The sequence below is a fragment of the Cervus elaphus genome, chromosome 10, assembly GCF_910594005.1.
Source record: "Cervus elaphus chromosome 10, mCerEla1.1, whole genome shotgun sequence".
Classification (NCBI taxonomy): domain Eukaryota; kingdom Metazoa; phylum Chordata; class Mammalia; order Artiodactyla; family Cervidae; genus Cervus; species Cervus elaphus.
The window spans coordinates 15,459,944-15,478,522 of record NC_057824.1 but is presented as its reverse complement, the minus strand read 5'-3'; the positions used below and the strand labels follow the sequence as shown (position 1 = coordinate 15,478,522).

General features: G+C 59.6%; 1 protein-coding gene across 1 annotated transcript; it reads right to left on the bottom strand.

The window, feature by feature from the left end:
* Positions 1–163: 163 nt before the first annotated feature.
* Positions 164–4,279, bottom strand: MSLN (mesothelin). Its single transcript, XM_043915570.1, has 11 exons — positions 4,241–4,279; positions 4,042–4,129; positions 3,502–3,545; positions 3,292–3,391; positions 2,510–2,688; positions 2,264–2,419; positions 1,451–1,593; positions 1,245–1,372; positions 835–929; positions 437–623; positions 164–361 (listed from the first exon to the last, which is right to left on the bottom strand). Exons 2-11 carry the CDS (start codon positions 4,124–4,126, stop codon positions 267–269), a joined length of 1,212 nt encoding a protein of 403 aa, XP_043771505.1. The 5' UTR covers positions 4,127–4,129; positions 4,241–4,279; the 3' UTR covers positions 164–266.
* Positions 4,280–18,579: the final 14,300 nt, after the last annotated feature.

The following is an 18,579-nucleotide window of genomic DNA, read 5'->3' as shown; positions in this document are numbered from 1 at the left end:
GACCCCGCGTGGAAACAGCGCCAGGAAGGCCCTGAGGGCCTCCTGCCTGGAGCCCCTCCCCCTTCCAAGGGCCCGTGGGAGGGGCTGCAACCCAGGGGGCCCTGTGCAGGGGGCACAGCCATCAGGGCCCCCCTTCAGTCCTCAGAACACCACGGGGCACCTCTTCAAGAGGGGGATGGGGTTCTTTTATTGAGCTCCAGAGCCCTCGGTGTCCAAGCCCGGCGGGGTCTCCACGCAGTGCCGGTCGCCAGGGCACAGCAGCAGGCTCAGCTCAGGACCGAAGCCAGGAGCAGACTTGCGGTAACAGTGAGCACAGGTCCAGGCCCTCGTCCGAGGCGGTGGGGGCCTCCCGAGGAGGCCTCTGCACGGAGAAGAGGCGCCTCAGCCGTTGCCCCTCACTCTGCCCGACACCGCCCAGCCGGCCCCGCCAGCCCACCTCGGCCGTGGAGGTCCAGGACCAGGTAGCCGTTGGGGACGCCGCCGACGAGCCCCAGCCCCAGCCTGTCCAGGTCCTCCTGCGACTGCCGGGAGATCCAGTCCCGCAGGGGCGCGTTCCCCGCCTCAGCCTTCAGGCCCACCAGGTTTGGGCCCAGAAGTTTCTGCACCTCGGCCACGGTTAGCGACTGCCAGAGCCCGCAGGCAGGGGTCAGAATCCGCCTGCCTTTTCCCAGAGGCTTCGGGCTTCTCCTGCACCCAAACCACCCTGACACCCCACCCACGGACCCCGCCTTAGCCTAGGTAGACCCTGGAAGGGGCTTTGATGGCCACCCCTCCCAAGACCCCGCCCCTATAGGCCCCGCCCACAGAAGGCCCCTCCTTTCTCCGCCTTCGTACCAGCACCGACTCTGTTGGCAGTTTCTTGAAAGCAGCCACGTCTATACTGATGTTCTGCTGAGTAAAAACCCTCAGGTCTTCCGTGGAGGCCCCACCTGCCCTCGGGGGGAGGAGCCGCCAAGTGTGAGACCGTGCAGCAGCCCCCAGTCCCACCCTCTGACCACAGGCTACCGGAAGCCACTTCTTTTACCACGAGTCCCTTTTCCTAAGGAATTCCTGAGCCCCTGGTTTGCCTGGGGACCACCTGACCCTCTCGGTTGGAGGAGAGGTTGGAGGTGCCCAGGACTCACAGGGTCTCAGCCAACACACACTTGGAGGGACAGACTGTGAACACTGGTCACACCACCAGTGGGCTGCCCAAAGACAGGGGAGCCTCAGGCATCATTCCCCCCATATCTTCCTGGGCTCACCCAGGAAGGGCTTGATCCTTTTGATGTATTCAGACCCGCTGACGTTCTGGAAGGCCATGCGGGCCTTGTGGTAGAGGACAACCATCTGTGGGGGCCTACACGCGTCCAGGTCCTGGGGTGTGGTCATCCTGGGGAGGCAGCATGGGGCCGGGCAGTGAGCTCGGAGCACAGCACTCCCACCACCCCCGACAGACCCCAGGACTCACCAAAGCACGCTGAGCTGCACGGAGCCCAGCTGCTCGGGGCGGAGGAAGCACAGGTAGGCAGGGCGGAAGGTGGCCAGGGTGTCCAGGGCGGCCTTGTCCAGCTGGCCCCCTCCCCCTACATAGCGGGCAATCAGGGCAGCCACCTGTGGGAGGAGGCCACTCAGTGGCTTGGGGCAGGGAGAGGTATATCCCCCGGGCCTGTGCCACCTCACACCCTGTGCCACCCCCGGGCCTGTGCCACCTCACGCCCTGTGCCACCCCCGGGCCTGTGCCACCTCATGCCCTGTGCCACCCCCGGGCCTGTGCCACCTCACACCCTGTGCCACCCCCGGGCCTGTGCCACCTCATGCCCTGTGCCACCCCCCGGCCTGTGCCACCTCACGCCCTGTGCCACCCCCGGGCCTGTGCTACCTCACACCCTGTGCCACCCCCCGGCCTGTGCCACCTCACACCCTGTGCCACCCCAGGGCCTGGACTACCTCACGCCCTGTGCCACCCCTGGGCCTGTGCCACCTCACGCCCTGTGCCACTCCTGGGCCTGTGCCACCTCACACCCTGTGCCACCCTCCGGCCTGTACCACCTCACGCCCTGTGCCACCCCAGGGCCTGGACTACCTCACGCCCTGTGCCACCCCAGGGCCTGGACTACCTCACGCCCTGTGCCACCCCTGGGCCTGTGCCATCTCACGCCCTGTGCCACCCCTGGGCCTGGACTACCTCACACCCTGTGCCACCCCAGGCCTGTGCCATCTCACACTGGCCTGCACAGCCTCACACCCTATGTCTGCCCCTCCCCACCCCCACAGCTCTCACCTGAGCATCCACCCCGCGCCCTTGGCTGACTTTGAGCAGAGATTTCACGGTGTCCAGGGAAGTCACATTCCACTTGTGGATGTCCTCAGGGGTGACGTAAAGGAAGAAGTACCTCAGGTGCTCAATCAGGGACTGGGGGTACCCCTGCGGGTAGAACTTCCGGGGAAAGGGACCGTGAGGGCCGCCGCCACGGCTGGGGCAGCAGGGACGGCCGCACTGTGGTGGGCGGGCTGAGCCCTGAACTACCTCATCCAGTTTGCGCTTGAAAATGTGCAGCTGCTGGTAGGTGAAGGGAATCAGGTTCACTCGTCCCATCTGCGCGGCCAGCAGGGCCCCATCCACACAGGCCTCCAGCTCCCACTCCTCATAGAAGACGAGGTTCTCGTCCACCACCTGGGCCTCCTGCCCCAGGGGACAAGCCTTCTCTGCAGGGACAGCCAGGGGGTGGGGGTGCTGGGCTTCTCCCGTCACCCTCCTCCTCCTGCAGGGTCTCCCTGCGCTGAGACCCTGAGCAACACACGACTCTCTGGGCCTCAGTTTGAAAGGTGAAAGTCACTTAGATGTGTGCGACTCTTTGCAACCCCATGGACTGTACAGTCCATGGAATTCTCCAGGCCAGAACACTGGAGTGGGTAGCCTTTCCCTTTTTCAGGGAATCTCCCCAACCCAGGGATTGAACCCAGGTCTTCCACATCTCGGGTGGATTCTTTACCAGCTGAGCCACCAGGGAAACCCAAGAACACTGGAGCAGGTAGCCTATCCCTTCTCCAGCGGATCTTCCCGACCCAGGAATCAAACCAGGGTCTCCTGCGTTGCAGGTGGATTCTTTACCAACTGAGCTATCAGGGACGCCGGGGCCTCCATTTACCCATCAGCAAAATGGCGTGATTCTATTCACTCTCCCGTGTTATCATGACTGAAGGAGCTCAGTGGCCAGGAAGGGCCACAGGTACAGGTAGAGGAGACCTCACGGTGCCAGCCCCCAACCCCCGCCTCCTGACGCCAATGGGGCTGGGCCGCGTGCTCACTCTCTGTGCCCCGCCGGGCCCTCGGGAGGAGGACAGCCAGCTCAGGCAGCTGCCAGGACAGGTCCCGGGATGTGCGCTGCAACCTTGAGGTCAGGAGAGCCTGAGAACAGAGCAGGGCTGGGACTTAGCGGGGAGTGTCCTGGGTTCCAAGGAACACCACCCCCCAACAGGGCCAGAAAACCTTCCACTGACTCCCCAGAGGGTCCTTACCAGTCCCACGTCTGCAGCCTGGGCCCTGGAAGGTAGAACCCAACCTGCAGGGGAGGGGACACCAGGCTTGAGGGGTGGCCAGGGGCTCCACCCTGGGAGGAAGGGGACCAAGGTGGTACCTCCCGGCCAGCCCCTGGTGTCACGGCCCATGACACCCCACGAAGGAGCACAGGCCTCTGCATCCTCCTCCTGGGGCCCCTGCTCAGGGCAGGCGGACGCCTGTGCTGTGGGTACCCTCGGTTTGGCCTGTGACCCCATCATAGCCCTGCAGGGCGGTGGGGTCCAGCAGGGCTGCCAGACACAGTCCCCTCTCGGGGCAGAGATGAGGCTAGCCACCTACCTGGGACTCGCACCTGCTGACATTCAGGACACGGGTCTCCGGAATCAGGGGCCCCTAATGGGGTGGGAGGCCCTGCCCACAGTGGGGGAGCACCCGTAGAGCCGGCAGAGCCTTTCCTGAGGCCCCGGCCCCCTGAGGACCCCCGCAGCCCTTTGCGCTCTCTGCACTCCAGCATCCGGCCATCCACCCTCAGTGCTCACCAAGGCTGAGAAGCAGGAACAGGAGGCTGCCGTAGGCGGGGGTCCCCCGGGACCCCAGGCTGGGTGGAGCAGTCTGCAAGGCCATGGTCTGTGGAGGACAGACGCTCTGATATCCCCACCGCTTCCCCACCACTGTGTCCCCCCTGCGACCCTGCCCCAGGCCAATGCTGAAGGGTCACTGGGGTCCGAGGGCTCTGACCTGCACAGGCCTCCAGGGCGTCTGTGCGGCTGCCCCTTGCAGCACCAGCCAGCCCCAGCCCCGCCCATCTGGGAGGCCGGGCCCCACCTTCGGGGTCAGGGTGAGTCAGCCCGGCCCCCAACCGTGAGGGCCCACTGCTGGCTGGCGCAGGCCTCTCCCTCCGCAGGGCAGGGCCGGGTGGGGCAGGAGTCTCCCCGTGAGGAGGCAGGGCTGCCGTTGGCTCTGGCCTACCTCTGTTCCCTACTCAACACAGGGGAGCTGAGTGACCCCCACCCCACCCCACAGCATGGTCATCTCCCCTGGGCTTTGTGCAAACCCAGGCCCTGCTGGGGCACCAGGCTGGCAGGGCCCACGGGGTTCCCTCTTGAGCTCCCCCTCAAAGCAGAGGCCTGGGCAGCGCCAAAGGGAGTTCCCCACGGCCTAGGGGTCAGGACCCTGGGCTTTCACTGCTGTGGCCCAGCTTCAGTCCCTGGTCGGGGAACTGAGGTCACACGTGCCACGCATTGCAGCCAAAACACAACCGAGGGTGACAGCTCTTCCCGTCAGTCAGCCCCGCGGGTGGGAGCAGGCAGACATTCTGGGGAGACCCTCCTGTGCTCTCTGGAGTGGGGTTGGGGCCTGTGGACCAGTGTGGGCAGGAGGTGGGTGGGGAGTGGATCCCTGGAGAATATTGTCCCAGAATAGGTGGGGGTCAGCAGGAGACCAAACCACTGTCCACACGCATCTTCCAGGGAGGCCTGGAGGGGGGCCACCACGGCCAGGTGGAATGGAACGACCCCCTCCCCCAGACCTCCGCCCAGGTCTGTGTCAGGCCCACCCCGGCCCAGAAATGGGGGCACGCTTCTGTACTTCAGCACCCCTTCAGCAGGGCAACAAGCCCAGCCTGCAAGGAGTGTCCTGGGGAGCTGCAAAAGCCCAGGGGGGCCCCCCGCCCCCACCAGGCCCCCAGATCAGAAAATAGGCAGTTGAGTGGGGCCTTGTCCTGGGGTTGGGTGAGGCTGTACAGGAGCTCTGTGTCCCCCTGCTGTCTCCCCTGAGCCCCCAAACCCAGCCTCGGATAACGAGGGACCCCGCACCCCAGGTAGGGGTGCCCTCAGAACCTTTCCCAGCCACTGCGGGCCCTGGGACCTGTAACCTCTGCACCCCGTACCCCCACGCAGGTTAGGTCGGGGCCACTGAGGCACCTCAGCTGTCCGGGTGGCAGCTCCCAGAGTGGTCCCAGTGTGATCACTGGGTCACGGCTGTTCGGGCCCCCCAGGCCACACGTACGAGTGCAACGAGGAGACAGGCCGCTCACCGCGCTCTCCCCCTTCACAAGGCCGCTCGACCGCTTCCCTTTCTGGTACCCAGGATGGTCCCCTCTCTGACCTTGAGTCCTTCAAGACCAGGGTCCACCTGGTTACCTGTCACTCACCAGCCACCTGCACACTCCCCGAGTGCCCACTGGATGTGGGCCTGCATAGACACTGCACTCGCTGGAGAAGGTGATTCAGGCCCTTGCCCAGGACCTGAGGGTGGGCCTGCCTGGCAGCACGTGGGGTCTGGGGTCTGAGCGGACCATTAGCTCATCAGAGTGGCGCACGAGATACCGGTGGCCGTGGCCTCGTCTGTGTCGGGCTGGCTCCAACGCCCAGACCAAGAGTCCTGAGCTCATGGCCTCCAGCAGGTAGGCAGCTGCAGGACGCTGGTGGAAGCTCTCTCCCTCTGCACCTGTCTCACCACCTGCAGACCCTCCCACCCCAGCCCAAGCTTGGCCCCCAAGGTCTGGCTCTCAGCTGGTGGAGAATGAAGTCAGACCACATTCCCTGCCAGCCCCACGCCACTCTAGTGAGAGAGGGAAGGGTCACAGAATACACATTTAGAGGCTTGGATACAGGGTCATTTCATCCGCCCCAAGCACAGAGACGCCTTGCGGCTTGCCCGAGGTCACACAGCATGTCAGGAGCAGCTGGGGCTAGGATGGAGTTGACCCTGCGGGCATTGACCTCTGAGATCAGAGGAGGTGGTCCCCACTGCTCCCCAGGTGCACTGGCAACAAGGGTGAAGCACCAGCGGGGGCAGGAGAGGGGGCTGCCCTGTCTCCCCCAGCCTCCCAGGTTGAGCCCAGTACCAGCCTCCGCCCAATCCCTGCTCCCACCAGAGCTGTTTGGCTGGAGGTGCCGACGGAAGTGTCCCACCGTCACCTCCCCCGCAGGCCCTCCCTCATGACCCCACCCCACGCAGATGAGGCCAAGCTCAGTCAAGAGCCTGGAGCCTGGGCTGGGTGCTGAAGACCCCAGTCACTTCCGTGGTGACTCTTGATGTTGGGGTGATCAGCCAGTTCTGAGCCTGTTTCCTCAACTGGGATGCAGACTCCTGGTCTGTCAAGGGAAACAAATGAGGGGCTGGCCAGCAGCTGGGAGGGGTAGGACTCAGGCTGCAGGAATGTGCGGGTGGAGACCTGGAGAGGTGTGGGGGGGAGGGGAGGGGCCTCTGCCTTTTCCTCTGTGGGCGGGCGTGGGAGCTCCAGGTTGGCTGACCATCACGTACCAGGCATGCGTGGGGAGTCAAAGCCTTGCCTCGTCAGGTCATATTCTCCCATTTCTCAGGTGGTAAAACTGAGGCTCAGTGCCGCAGAGATGCCACAATCACACAGTAAGGCCAGGGAGTGGCCCCCAGGTGGTGCTAAGTCAGCAGGTTCTGGGTGATTGCTGCCCAGCCAGGACATGACCCCCAGGAGTGAGCTCCAGGCTAGGGGTGGCCAGGGAGGGGGCCTTGGGAGCCCACCTGCCCATACACTGGCCATCTTCCAGAAGGGAGGTGGAAGACACCTTCCTGCTGCTGTGGCCCCAGGGGTGGACAACGTGCATCTTTGTGCTAGCCGGACACCAGTGTCTGCATCCTGACTTGGGCACTCATGGGCACTCGTGCAGATCCTGACTTGGCCCCGAAGCCTCCGTGTGCACCCCTGGAGCCAGAGTCCCTGGCAGCTCCTTCGATCCCTGCCCCGCACCCTCGATACTTTGGTCAAGTCTGTCTGCAATACACACCTGCAAATGTTTCTGTTTGTTGATCTGTGTATGTATGGCTGCCCCGTCTCTAACCTCTCTCCATGGGCTGGGTTTTCTATTCCGTGCAGTCAAGCCAAATGCTAATGGACGGCTGCCAGGTACACTGGGGAAGGAAATGGCAACCCACTCCAGTGTTCTTGTCTGGGAAATCCCATGGACACCAGGGACATGAACTAACTCACAGATAGTGTCTAAAAAAAAAAAAAAGAAGTCATGTTCATAGATAACAACTGAAAAATTCAAACAGAATATTTAAAAACCAATTCCCAGGACTTCAGTGGGTTAAGACTGGGCGCTTCCACTGCAGGGGGGTTGGGTTCAATCCCTGGTTGGGGAACGAAGATTCTGCATGCTTCATGGCACAACCGAAAAACAATAAATTTATCTTTTAGATACACAACAATTCCGAGGGCTCTGGGGAGTGAAGGAAAGGAGGCAGATTTTGGATGGGAATCAATATTCATGGGAAAGTGTCAGGGAGTGTAGATTTCCCTTTGTGGGTGTAGCTTTGTGGGGTGGAGTGCTCAGACACCAGCCAAAATTCCCCATCTTTCTGGTCGAAGGAGCCAGAGAGCAGAGAGTAAGTGGTGAATGCTGAAAAGAAGACAGCAGAGGGAAGGACCCCAGATTCTGTGTATGAACCCCACCCAGCCCCTCACTGACCCCTGAACCACTGTGTGTGCGAGGCAGACAGCTGAAATGACCCACTGGCCAAAACTGACCTCTGCCCACCTTCCAAGTGGCAGAGGTCACAGTTCAAGCCTGACCAAGTTCATTCTCTGCCAAAACAGAGACAGCAACAGTCTTTGTAGAAATATAGCAGAATGCAGTGTCTACAAAAACAGTCACAACAGTCAGGGTAAAATCCAAAGCTGCTGGCACAGGAGAGCTGGGAGGCTGCGACCCGTCCTTCAGGGAGAAGAATCTGCTGGGGCCGCGGTAAGACAGTGTTAGGATTATCAGACAATGAGGTCATGGAAAAAATGGGTTCTCATGCATGCAGAGGTAGGAAAAAATGAAAATAGTCCTTAAAGAACCAAGTAGGAAATTTTAGAAATGAAAAATACAAAATCTGGAATTTAAAAATTCACTAGATGGACTTAACAGGGTTAATCGCTTCCACTGGAGGGTTAGGTGGGGCCTCCGCAACTGCACAATTCCATGAATTTGGAGATGTGAGGAGGTTCCTCTGTGCCTACTTGCAAGAACTGCAGTTTGCGCCCAAAAGACCCAACAGTTGACCCAACAGCTGCAGCGCAGGTGGGAACTGACAGTTCACGTCCTACGTTAACTTTGATGTCACAGGAGGTGTGTGAGACTCGTTACTTTTCCTGTTAACATGATGGCCATGCAGGACATGCTTTGCGCGTAAGTTCTATTTTCCCTCCTAATTTTAGGTTGCCTTCGTTACAAGACACAATCAGGCCCAAAGCAAAAGCCGAATTCCAAAGCCATTCAGTGATAGATGATTCAGGTTAAAGGAATCACGCTGAATTGTACGCTTCAAATGGGTGGGTTAGATGGTGTGAGAATTCTTTCTCATGAAAGCTATTTTTAAAAGACAGACCAAGGGACTTCCCTGGTGGTCCAGTGGCTAAGACTCTTCTTTGCCGATGCCGGGGGGGGGCTCGGTTCCATCCCTGGCCAGGGAACTAGGGCCGCACGCAGCAACTAACACCTGGGGCAGGCAAACAAGAGGACAGGCCAAGGGGCTGGACCGGCTTCCCTGGGGCCCAGCGGCAAAGAGCTCGCCTGCCAGTGCAGGAGACACAGCTCTGATCCCTGGGTCGGGAAGGTCCCCTCAAGGTGGAAATGGCAACCCACTCCAGTATTGTTGCCTGGGAAGGCCCATGGACACAGAAGCCTGGAGGGCTTCAAAGAGGCAGACACAGCTGAGCGACTGAACAACAGTCAACAGACAGTTGACAAAAGAAGACTCGGGAATGGCCAACGGGCTTGTGAAAAGATGCCTGACTCACTGGGGAGGTGCAGTTCACACCCCACACACACAAGACACACACCCGCCTGCCAGAACCAGGACCCATGAAGGGACCAACAAGGACAAGTGTGTTGCAGGCGTGGGGCAGTGGGACTCACACGCGCTGGTGGGAACACAGGGTGGTGCTGGCATTTCTGTCGGGCGTTTGGTTTGCTTGGCCGTGCGGTACAGCTTGTGGGGTTTCCCGACCAGGGACTGGACCTGGGTGCCCAGCAGTGGAAGCGCAGAGTCCTGAACCCTGGACCACTGGGGAATTCCCTCAACTAAGTTGTCTATTTAAGTCATCTCCCACTGTGAGCAACGGGACGGAAAATCAATGTACAGGCCATCACCGGGCACGGGAAGGTGAGCTGACGGCCCTGCACGCTGCTCTGGTCTGTGTGTGCAGAGCCGTCGCCCCACTGGATGGTGGTCCGGGCTGTCCTGATCCATCCTCACAGGCAGGTGACAGCAGGCCCCCCCGAGGGCTGTGCCCTAGGGTGTGGCCGCCACCTCCCAAGGGAGATGGCGGGGAGGCGGCGCACTCAGGTCTCTCCTCCTCTCCGCGGGGCGACTTCAGGAATGCACTCAGCGTGTTCACCACCACCCTGGGGCACCACAGTGGGTCAGGAACTTTCACTGGGAGCCGGGTCCTCCTCACCGGGGCGCCGCTCCACACAGGCCGCCCGAGCTGCAGCCAGGACCACCTCGCGGCCCACAAACCTGGGATCCAGCCACCGTCGCCGTTTTCCACCCGCTTTCCACTTCTTCAGAAGTTTCTTAAGAAGTTAGATATGCTCCTAACCACAGAACGTAACCATTCCACACCTAAGTAATCACTCCGGAGAAATAAGCCCAGATGTGCACACAAAGCCTCATACGTGATTATTCGTAGCAACTCTGTTTACAGTAGCCCTAGTCAGGGGTTGGGGGGGTACAAATTTCCATCAATAGACCAACAGGGAAATGAAATATGGTATTATTCCTATGATAACATACTAGTCAGAAATAACAAGGAACAAACTACTGGTACATGAAGAAACAGGATGAATTTCAGCATCATTATGCGAAGTATATACCGCATGGTTCCATTTCTATAAAAATGTTAAATTGCAAACTAATCTACCATGACAAAAGCACAGTGGTCATTGCCAGGGGCCAGGCAGCTTCACTAAAATGCAGGACTCCTGTTCATAGGAGTGGCGGCGAGGGATCTTCTGGGGCTGATGGGAATATTGTCTTGACTGGAATGCAGTTTCACAGGTGTGTGTAACCACCAAAGTTGTTTGGACTGCGCCCTTTTATTGGATGCCTTTATTGTGCGTAAGTTATACCACAATATGATTGATTTAAAAGTCAGTAGCATAATATTTTAAATGGATAACCAACAAGGACCTATTGTGCAGCACAGGGAACTCTGCTCAAAGCTATGTGGCAGCCTGGATGGGAGGGGGGTTTGGGGGAGAACATGTGTACAGATGGCTGTGCCTTTTCTGTCCACCTGAAGCTATCATAACATTGTTAATCTGCTATACCCCAGTACAAAATAGAAAGGTCAAAAAAAAAAAAAGAAAAAGAAAACAGGCAAATCAGGAAAAAAATCAAGAGTATAACAGCTGCTGACAAGAATGGGGAGAAACTGTCACATCGGGCGTTGCAGGTGGGGATGTCAAGAGGAGCCAAGCTGCAGAGGACAGTCTGGCAGGTTGTCAGGACTTGAGCAGGGGGCCACCGCGTGACCCCGCAACTGAGATACACCCCAGGGCAGTGGTCCTCAACCTTTGTGGCCCCAGGGGCCAGTTTCCTGGAAGAGACTTTTTCCACGGACGGGGGACACAAAGTCTCTGGAAATCAACCTCAGTGGGTACATGGGACACCTACCTTTATATGGAAGAACCCAACCTGATAAAGGGCACCTGACATCAGTCTATAAATTCAATTCAACCCTAGTAAAAATTCTAGGAGGACTTTTTTTCAGGAACTCAACAAACTCATTCAAAAAAATAAAGAGAATAAATGTGCATGGTGATAATAAAAAGAACAGGCAAGCTCCCAGATATTTTTTTTTTTTAGTTTTTTTTTTTTTTCATTTATTTTTACTAGTTGGAGGCTAATTACTTTACAATATTGAAGCTCCCAGATACTAAAACAAAGTCGGAGTGATTAAGATAGGAACAAAGGCTCAGACTAGAGACTTCAGGCAAAACACACCTGTGGCGGGGCTTTATGCCCGGAAGGCGGTTCCGCAAAGCAGTGGAGGCGCAGGTCCGGGGGACCCGTGGTTTGGGCAACAGGACACCCTGGATAGAGAGAAGGGAAGCAAGACCCCTAGTTTACATCACATGCAGTCTGGATACTAAACACGGTCAAGACCTGTGCGTGATGGAGGGAACTATATGGACAGAAAAAAGGCAGTGATTGAGGGAGGCGCCCAGACCCCACAGCAGGATCTACACTGCGCAGCGTGGGCAACCCGACTTCATCAGAGTCAAGGACCCCTCTCTACTCAGGAGACGGGCCAGCAGCTAACGGCAGCTGTCAGACGGAAAGAAGACATGTCCAACACCCAAAGCGCCTCAGCTCAGGAAGGAGACCACGCGGAGGACCGCACACCAACCAGGAAAGCTGGAGACCAACAGAAGCAGGGGCCAGGACACAAGCATGAATTCTCACAGGGGGCCGAGCGGCTGGTGGCTCGCGAAGCCAGAGCTGACCTTTGAAGGAACCGCAAAGAAAGTCGAATTCAAACAGGAGGTTTACAGAATTAGAAAGGTGGACAATAACAAGTGCTGAGACAGAACCAGCGATAGGTATTTTTTTTGTAATAAGCAAAAGTAAGTTACGCTCATTGAAGAGATGTAGAGGAGTGTGGAGAGGAGGCGCGGCTCTGCTCCTCGCGGGGCTTCCCTGGCTCGCAGCTGGCTTCGCGCTCAGCCGCCCTCGGGTGAGGTCCCCACTTGTCCCGCCAGCTGTTGCTCCCAGGCAGTCCTTGGCTCTTCCACTCTCTTTGGACAAACAAAGCAACTTTGAGGCTGTTTATTCTGCCCATTAAATTTGTTTTTCTTTTATTTTCACACGGCTATATCCATTCTCGTCAGGGCACCCCCAGCCACACCTGAGAATCTAGATAAACAGTCACTCCTGGCTTTGCTGGATCCCCCCTGGCCCATTTATCTCTGATCCGATAATCCCCATGAGGCGCAGGGCAGCCGGCCAGCTGCCGCGGGAGGACCCACATCCTCAGAGGGCAGGAGCCGTGCCCCAAGCTCAGGAGGCTGGCTCCTGCTCTGGCTTCTCAGTTTGTCCCCCAGTGTGGGCAAAATAGGGAAGGGGACTGGAATCTGCTGGCCTGGAGCTGGGGGCTGACCTGTCAAGGGGCCTCTGCGCCTGGTCATCTCCTCCAGGAAGCCTCAGCCACCCTGCTGGCCGTGTGCCTGAGTGCGCTGGTCTAGCCTTCTTCCCAGGCGAGCTGGAGCCGTGAGTGGCTCTCCTGGGCTGGGGGTATGGGACAGCCACTCGCCCAGCTGCCCAGTGCTGCCCGGCCACCTCCCACTGGGCCTCTGCCGCCACCTGGGCCCAGCCTCCCGGGGCAGTGCCGCCAGGACGTCCCGCTCTATGGCCAGGCTCGCCTGTGGCTGCGGATGGCGCCGTCTGGTCTAGATCCTGGGGCCCTTCCTGCGATGACTTCAGCAGATAGAGGCACAGGCGGGCATGGGCGGCCTGGTGCTGGGGGTGGGGGTGGGGGGGAAAGTGGCAGGAGGCTGGGTGTGACCCCGTCCACATGCCCTGACCCCAGAGTGAGGAGCTGCTCCTGGGTCTCCAGTGCCAGTGCTCCCAGCATCTGCCGAAACTCCCTGCCCTGCGAGGTGTCTGGGGGTGAGGGCAGGTGGGCAGGGCCACCTTAACTCTCTGACCCTCAACCCCACCAGAGTCTGGGGTCCTGGGGTGGTCACTGGGGACAGCGGATGGGCAGGGTTTGGGAGCAGCCCTGGCTAGAGTCAGAGGTCAGGCTCGGACCCCGAAGGGCCCGTCCTAGGGCAGGCTCAGGGCCCTTCTCCCCGCAGATATCTCAATCCCAGTGTGGGCAGAGAGGGGCCCCGCGCACCTTCACATGCACACGCATCTGTACCCCAGAGTCTGTGCAAACTCCCAGCTGTGGATGGAAAGGAAACCACCTGTCTCCAGCTCAGAACCTGCTTGGAAGGAAACTGAGGCTGGGTTGTTGGGGGAGCGGGCAGGGTGAGGAACAGGAGAGGCAGGGGGAAGGCAACTTGAGCAGACAGGCAGGGGGCCCGGTGTCAGGGTGGGGTCAGGTGTCAGGGTGGGATAAGGCCAGGCTGAAGGGCAGTGCCCACCCCGGCCTGCAGCCTGGGCACACTTGTGCTGGCCCAGCTGGCCACCAGCCCCGGGGCCTAAGGCGCCATCATTACCCGGAAGCTGGACAAGGACCAGGCCTTGGACCAGCTCTTCCTGGAACTCTGCGGGTGGGTCTCGGGACTGGCCCCTGGTCTTGGCACGGCGGGTGTCCTGGGCACCCAGGGGTGGCACGCCCAGCCCCTCCCACTCTGCCCTCAGGCTGGGGCTCGTCCCACACCAGGCAGGCGGGGGGTGGAGGGGTGGATGGATGGAAGTCAGGAGGGTCAGGCCGGCAGGAGGGGTCAGGCTGGCAGCGGGGCACAGGGATGATGCCCCTGAGGCTCACCTGGTGCTCCTGGCTGCCAGCACACCAGAGGGGGACATGCTTGTGAACCTTGGTCCTGGGCAGTCTGGGTGGGCAACCCAGCTCATCTCTGACTGTCATGCTCTTGGGGCCAGGCTGGTGGAGCCAGCCTATGGACCCCCCACACCCCCGCCCAGAGTCCTGCTGGGAGGGCCAAGGGGAGGGGTGCCGGGGGGACAAGGGGGATGCCGGGGGGCTGGAGGCCAGACGACAGGGACCAAGGGGGCCACTGGTCCCACGACACTTGCAGGGGCTGCCTCTCCAGAAACCAAGCCCCCAAGACCTGCGGTTGAGCCTGCGGCTCTGCAGGCTGTGGGCACTTCAGGGAGTGCAGCCTGGGTGGAGACCCCCACCCCACCCAGAAGCCTCGCAGCCCTACTGCCAGGCACACACTACCTCGGAGGCTCCAGGTGCCCCCCCGATGACCTGTGGGCTGAATACAAAGTGTGGGTGCAGGGGCACCAAAGAGTGGGCTGGCCTTGACACTCTAACAAGGCAGCCAGGGCAGCAGCACCACCAACCAGCTGCAAACCCGCCCTCAGTGCAGGCCGAGACAACGGTCTAGCGGACGCCCTGGAGGGTCCGACCCCCTCAGACCAGCTGTGTGACCAGCGCTCGCCCTCAGCGAGCACAGACCAGGTGCCTGGCCACCATCCTTTGCAGGCCCGCAGCCCCGATGCTCCACGACAGAGGTGGGCCCCGTGCCCAGTGCCCCGCAGCCGGTGGGGGGGCTCCCCCCTCAGCCGCCCGCGCGTGGATGGTGTGCGGGCCCTCCCGAGGTCTGGAGTGTCACCGCCGCACAGCGAGGGCCCCTCTGGGACCAACTCTTTCTGCTGCTTCCTGCAGGCCCCCGGCTGCCGGGCTCTCCTGGAGCCGTCTCCTCTCCAGCCCTGGCCCTGCCTACAGAGTGGGTCACACAGGCCCCTCATTAGGCGCTAATTGCTGCAGGCGCCGGGCCCCCCAGGGCCGTTGCTGGGATCACACCTGTTGACAAGCTGGGTCGGCCCCGGCGGGAAGGCGCATGGCCTTGATGATGCCGCTAATGATGTACTCTTGGCCCACAGTGATTCCCTTCCACTAATAAAGCCCCGTGCAGCCTGGGGCTGCAGGTCTCGCCTCGCAGAGCCGGGGGGCTTGGATGGGGACGCCTCAGGCCACGTTCCCTACGAAGTTCGACTCCTCTCTGGGGTTCTAGACTGAGAGGCACAGGGACCCCCCCCCACGTGGGCCCCCCACACCCGGCGCTCAGAGCCTAGAGCCACTCGGAGGGCAGCGGGAGGGTCTACAGGGACCCACCTGGAGGCCCCGCCCCCATGCCCACCGAGTCAGGGCTGGGGGAGCAGTTGGGACCAACAGAGACCAAGCTGACCTGCCCAGAGCCCCCGGGGGTGAAGCCCCTCACCTTGTAAGAGACCCTAGCGGGGCGCCATACTAACAAGCAGCACAGTCCCCGGACTATGAAAAGGAAGAGGAGGGCTTGGAAGGCAAGAACCCCGTGGCTGGGTACGAGGCTGGCCTGGCACCTGGGCGGTTGCCTGGGGCAAGCCCCTGGGACACCAGGCCCTGAAGCCACGTGGGCAAGGCCTGCAGCCCCGTGGTCTCCCCATTCCTCTCATCTGGTGGCTCCCGGCCCCCAAGCTTAATATGGAGCACCTTTCGGCAGGTGGCCCTGCCGAGTTGAGGCAGCAGCAGGAAGCCCCTACCCTGGCCCGAGTCACCCCCCCCCAGTCCAACCCCCACGGGGGCATCTGGGTGGGTCCCGTGGACCACAGAGACCTTGACTGTAAGGGCTGCACCCTTGAGGCATATCCCTGCCCCTACACCGCAGCCACATGGAACCCCACTTCTGTCCAGCTTCTTGGGGGGCGTTGACCCACAACACCATAACATAGAGAACATGTTTCAAAATCACATGTTTAGAAAAACTTTTAATTTATTTTGGGAAAGACAAACTACCTTTTACTTGTCCCCACCAGGGTCATTTTATTTTCACTGCACACAGACTGTCTGCCTGGAGAAGACAGGTGCTGGCCCAGCCCAGGGCGGCAGTCCTCGGTGCCAGGGCCTGTGTCCCCTCTGCCTGCCTGTGTCCCCTGCGTGTCTGCCGGCCCCTAGAGGAGGGGGCTACAGCCAGGAGAGCCACACCCCATCATGCGGCCCTCTGCTGAACCCCCTGATTCTCATGAAAACATGTACACATGGCCTGTGGTGGACTGAATGGTGCTTTCCAGCAGAACCTGTGGACAGGGCCTTATTTGGAAAAAGAGCCTTTGCAGACATAATTAAGTCAAGGCTCTCGAGAGGAGCTCATCCTGGATTAGGGCCCTGAACCCAGGGATCCTTACAGGATCAGAGAAGGGGGGAGACACAGGAGCCATGTGACAATGGGGACAGAGGCTGGAGAGACGCAGCCCATGCCCAGGGAGGCCTGGAGCCCCAGAGGCTGGAGGAGGTGGGACGGGTCCCCCTGGAGCCGTTAGGGGGACCCAGGCCTGCCAACACATTGATTTCAAACTTCGGACCCCCAGACCACAAGAGAAAATTCTTCTGTGGTTTTAAGCCTCCCAGCTGTGGTTTTGTCCCCGCAGCCGCACAGTTCTGACTCTTCACAGGGTGAGACTGAGTCCACGGGCAGGAGGGCTCAGTAGATCCACATGCCTTGGTAGAAACCCCACCTGCTCCTGTCCAACCACCAGACGCTCGATGGTCAGTTTTGGACAAAGCAGGCCCTGTGGGCATGGCCAGAGCAGAGGACGAGCTCTGCACCCGCTCGGGTTCAGGGACAGGGGTGCCCACATGGCCAGAGCGTCAGAGAAGGTGCTCAGACCTACCAGCCCGGCCTCAAGAGCCTCAGCCCCTCCCTGTGTCCTCATCTGGCCCTCGCGGTCCCCCACGTGTGTAAACACTGGCATTGCACATGGGAAGCGCAAGGTGAACACTCGATAATGATGATGATGAAATAATTTGCAAAACGTGAGAGCACACACACCGGAGGCGAGGTGTATTGTTGGCACAAGAGCCTAGGGGCTCTAGGGACATGGCTGTGAGTTAATAAAAATACCCCGAGGGGCTGAAAAGTCCCCGCTCTTGGCTCTACTCAGAGCAGGCAGGAGGAAGACTCACGCTTATCGTTGTGTATGTGTGTGTCAGAGAGAGAGAGGTCAGAAACCCCTGTTCAGCCTTTTTAACCAGAAGCTGGCCCTGGCAGTCCCCCAGGCCCTCCTACAGGGGCAGACCTGCTTACTGCATGGGCCTCTGGGGGCCTCTTGGGGCAGCCAGCTTGAGCAGCAGCCTCCAGCTCCATTTTTTAAAATAGTTTTCAAGACATATAAATACACATACCACACAATTCACCCTTTTGTAGTGTGTGATTCAATGGTTTTTAACATAATACATTATTAATTTTAAAATTGTGTTGAAACATATGTAACAGGTCTTCCCTGGTAGCTTAGCAGCAAGGAATCCACTTGCCAGTGTGTGAGACGTGGGTTTGATCCCTGGGTTGGGAAGATTCCCTGGAGTAAAAAATGGCAACCCACTTCAGAAATCTTGCCTGGAAAATTCCATAGACAGAGGAGCCCATCTGTGGGCTACAGTGGGGTTACAGGTGGGCTACAGTCTGTGGGGTCTCAAAGAATCAGATACGACTGAGCACGCACACAATAGTGAGACTGTCAAGATTTCAGGCACTGTACCCCAGACCTTTGTCAGATATTGCCAGGACATGGAGGGGATGCCGGGGCCTGGAAGCCCACCGTTCAGCTCCTTGAGAAAGCCCCTCTTGATGGTGAGAAGGAACTCCCGTCCTGGCAGCCACAAGGAACAGCTGCAGGGGCTGGAGGAGGTCACGCCAGCCTGTGGGCCTCAGGCCCCTGGACTCCACACTTAATCCACAGGCAGGAGAGGAGTCAGCAGGTAGAGCCCATATCAGGACAAGAACACCAAGAAGAGCTGAGGCCATGATGGGCCCCCAAAACGTGAGATCATGCCCAGGGGATAGTCTGGGGCTGACCCTGCCAGGGCACCTTCAGGGCTGGGCCCAAGTGGGGCCAGAGGATGTGCCAGACTCGACCACTGGAGTTTTCTGGAAAGCCCCCATAAGAAGTGGTCATTAAATGTATATGACGGGGACGTCCCTGGTGGTCCAGTGGTTGAGAATCCCCCTTCCCATGCAGCGGACATAACTTCGATCCCTGGTAGGGGACTAACATTCCACATGCCACGGGGCAGCTAACCCCAAGCCGCAACTAGCGCCCCTGCGCTCCAGAGCCGGGGCTCTGCAAAAAGGGACGCTCCGAGCGCCGGAAAGGAGACCCAGTGCAGGCAAAATAAAAATAATAATAAAGACTTTTTAAAAAATGTATATGACCGCTCAAAAATTGAATCCAGCCAGCAGCGTTCTCTCCACGTTGCACAGAGAAATGGGCTTTTCTCAGGCTGGTCTCCGGAATAACCGGGGGCGGGCTTGCCAACTCAGGGGACGCGGGTTCGATCCCCGGGTCGGGAAGATCCCATGGAGGAGGAACTGGCAACTCACTCCAGTGTTCTTGCCTGGGAAACCCCATGGACAGAGCAGCCATGGGGTCGCAAA

What these genes read in the sequence shown, in the direction of transcription:
- MSLN (XM_043915570.1), bottom strand. Translation starts at nt 4,126, where the DNA reads ATGGCCTTGCAGACTGCTCCACCCAGCCTGGGGTCCCGGGGGACCCCC. An exon ending in GTTCCTGCTTCTCAGCCTTG is followed by an intron (nt 3,546 to 4,041) that starts GTGAGCACTGAG and finishes CCTCCCCTGCAG; the next exon opens with GTTGGGTTCTACCTTCCAGG. An exon ending in AGGCTGCAGACGTGGGACTG is followed by an intron (nt 3,392 to 3,501) that starts GTAAGGACCCTC and finishes CTCTGTTCTCAG; the next exon opens with GCTCTCCTGACCTCAAGGTT.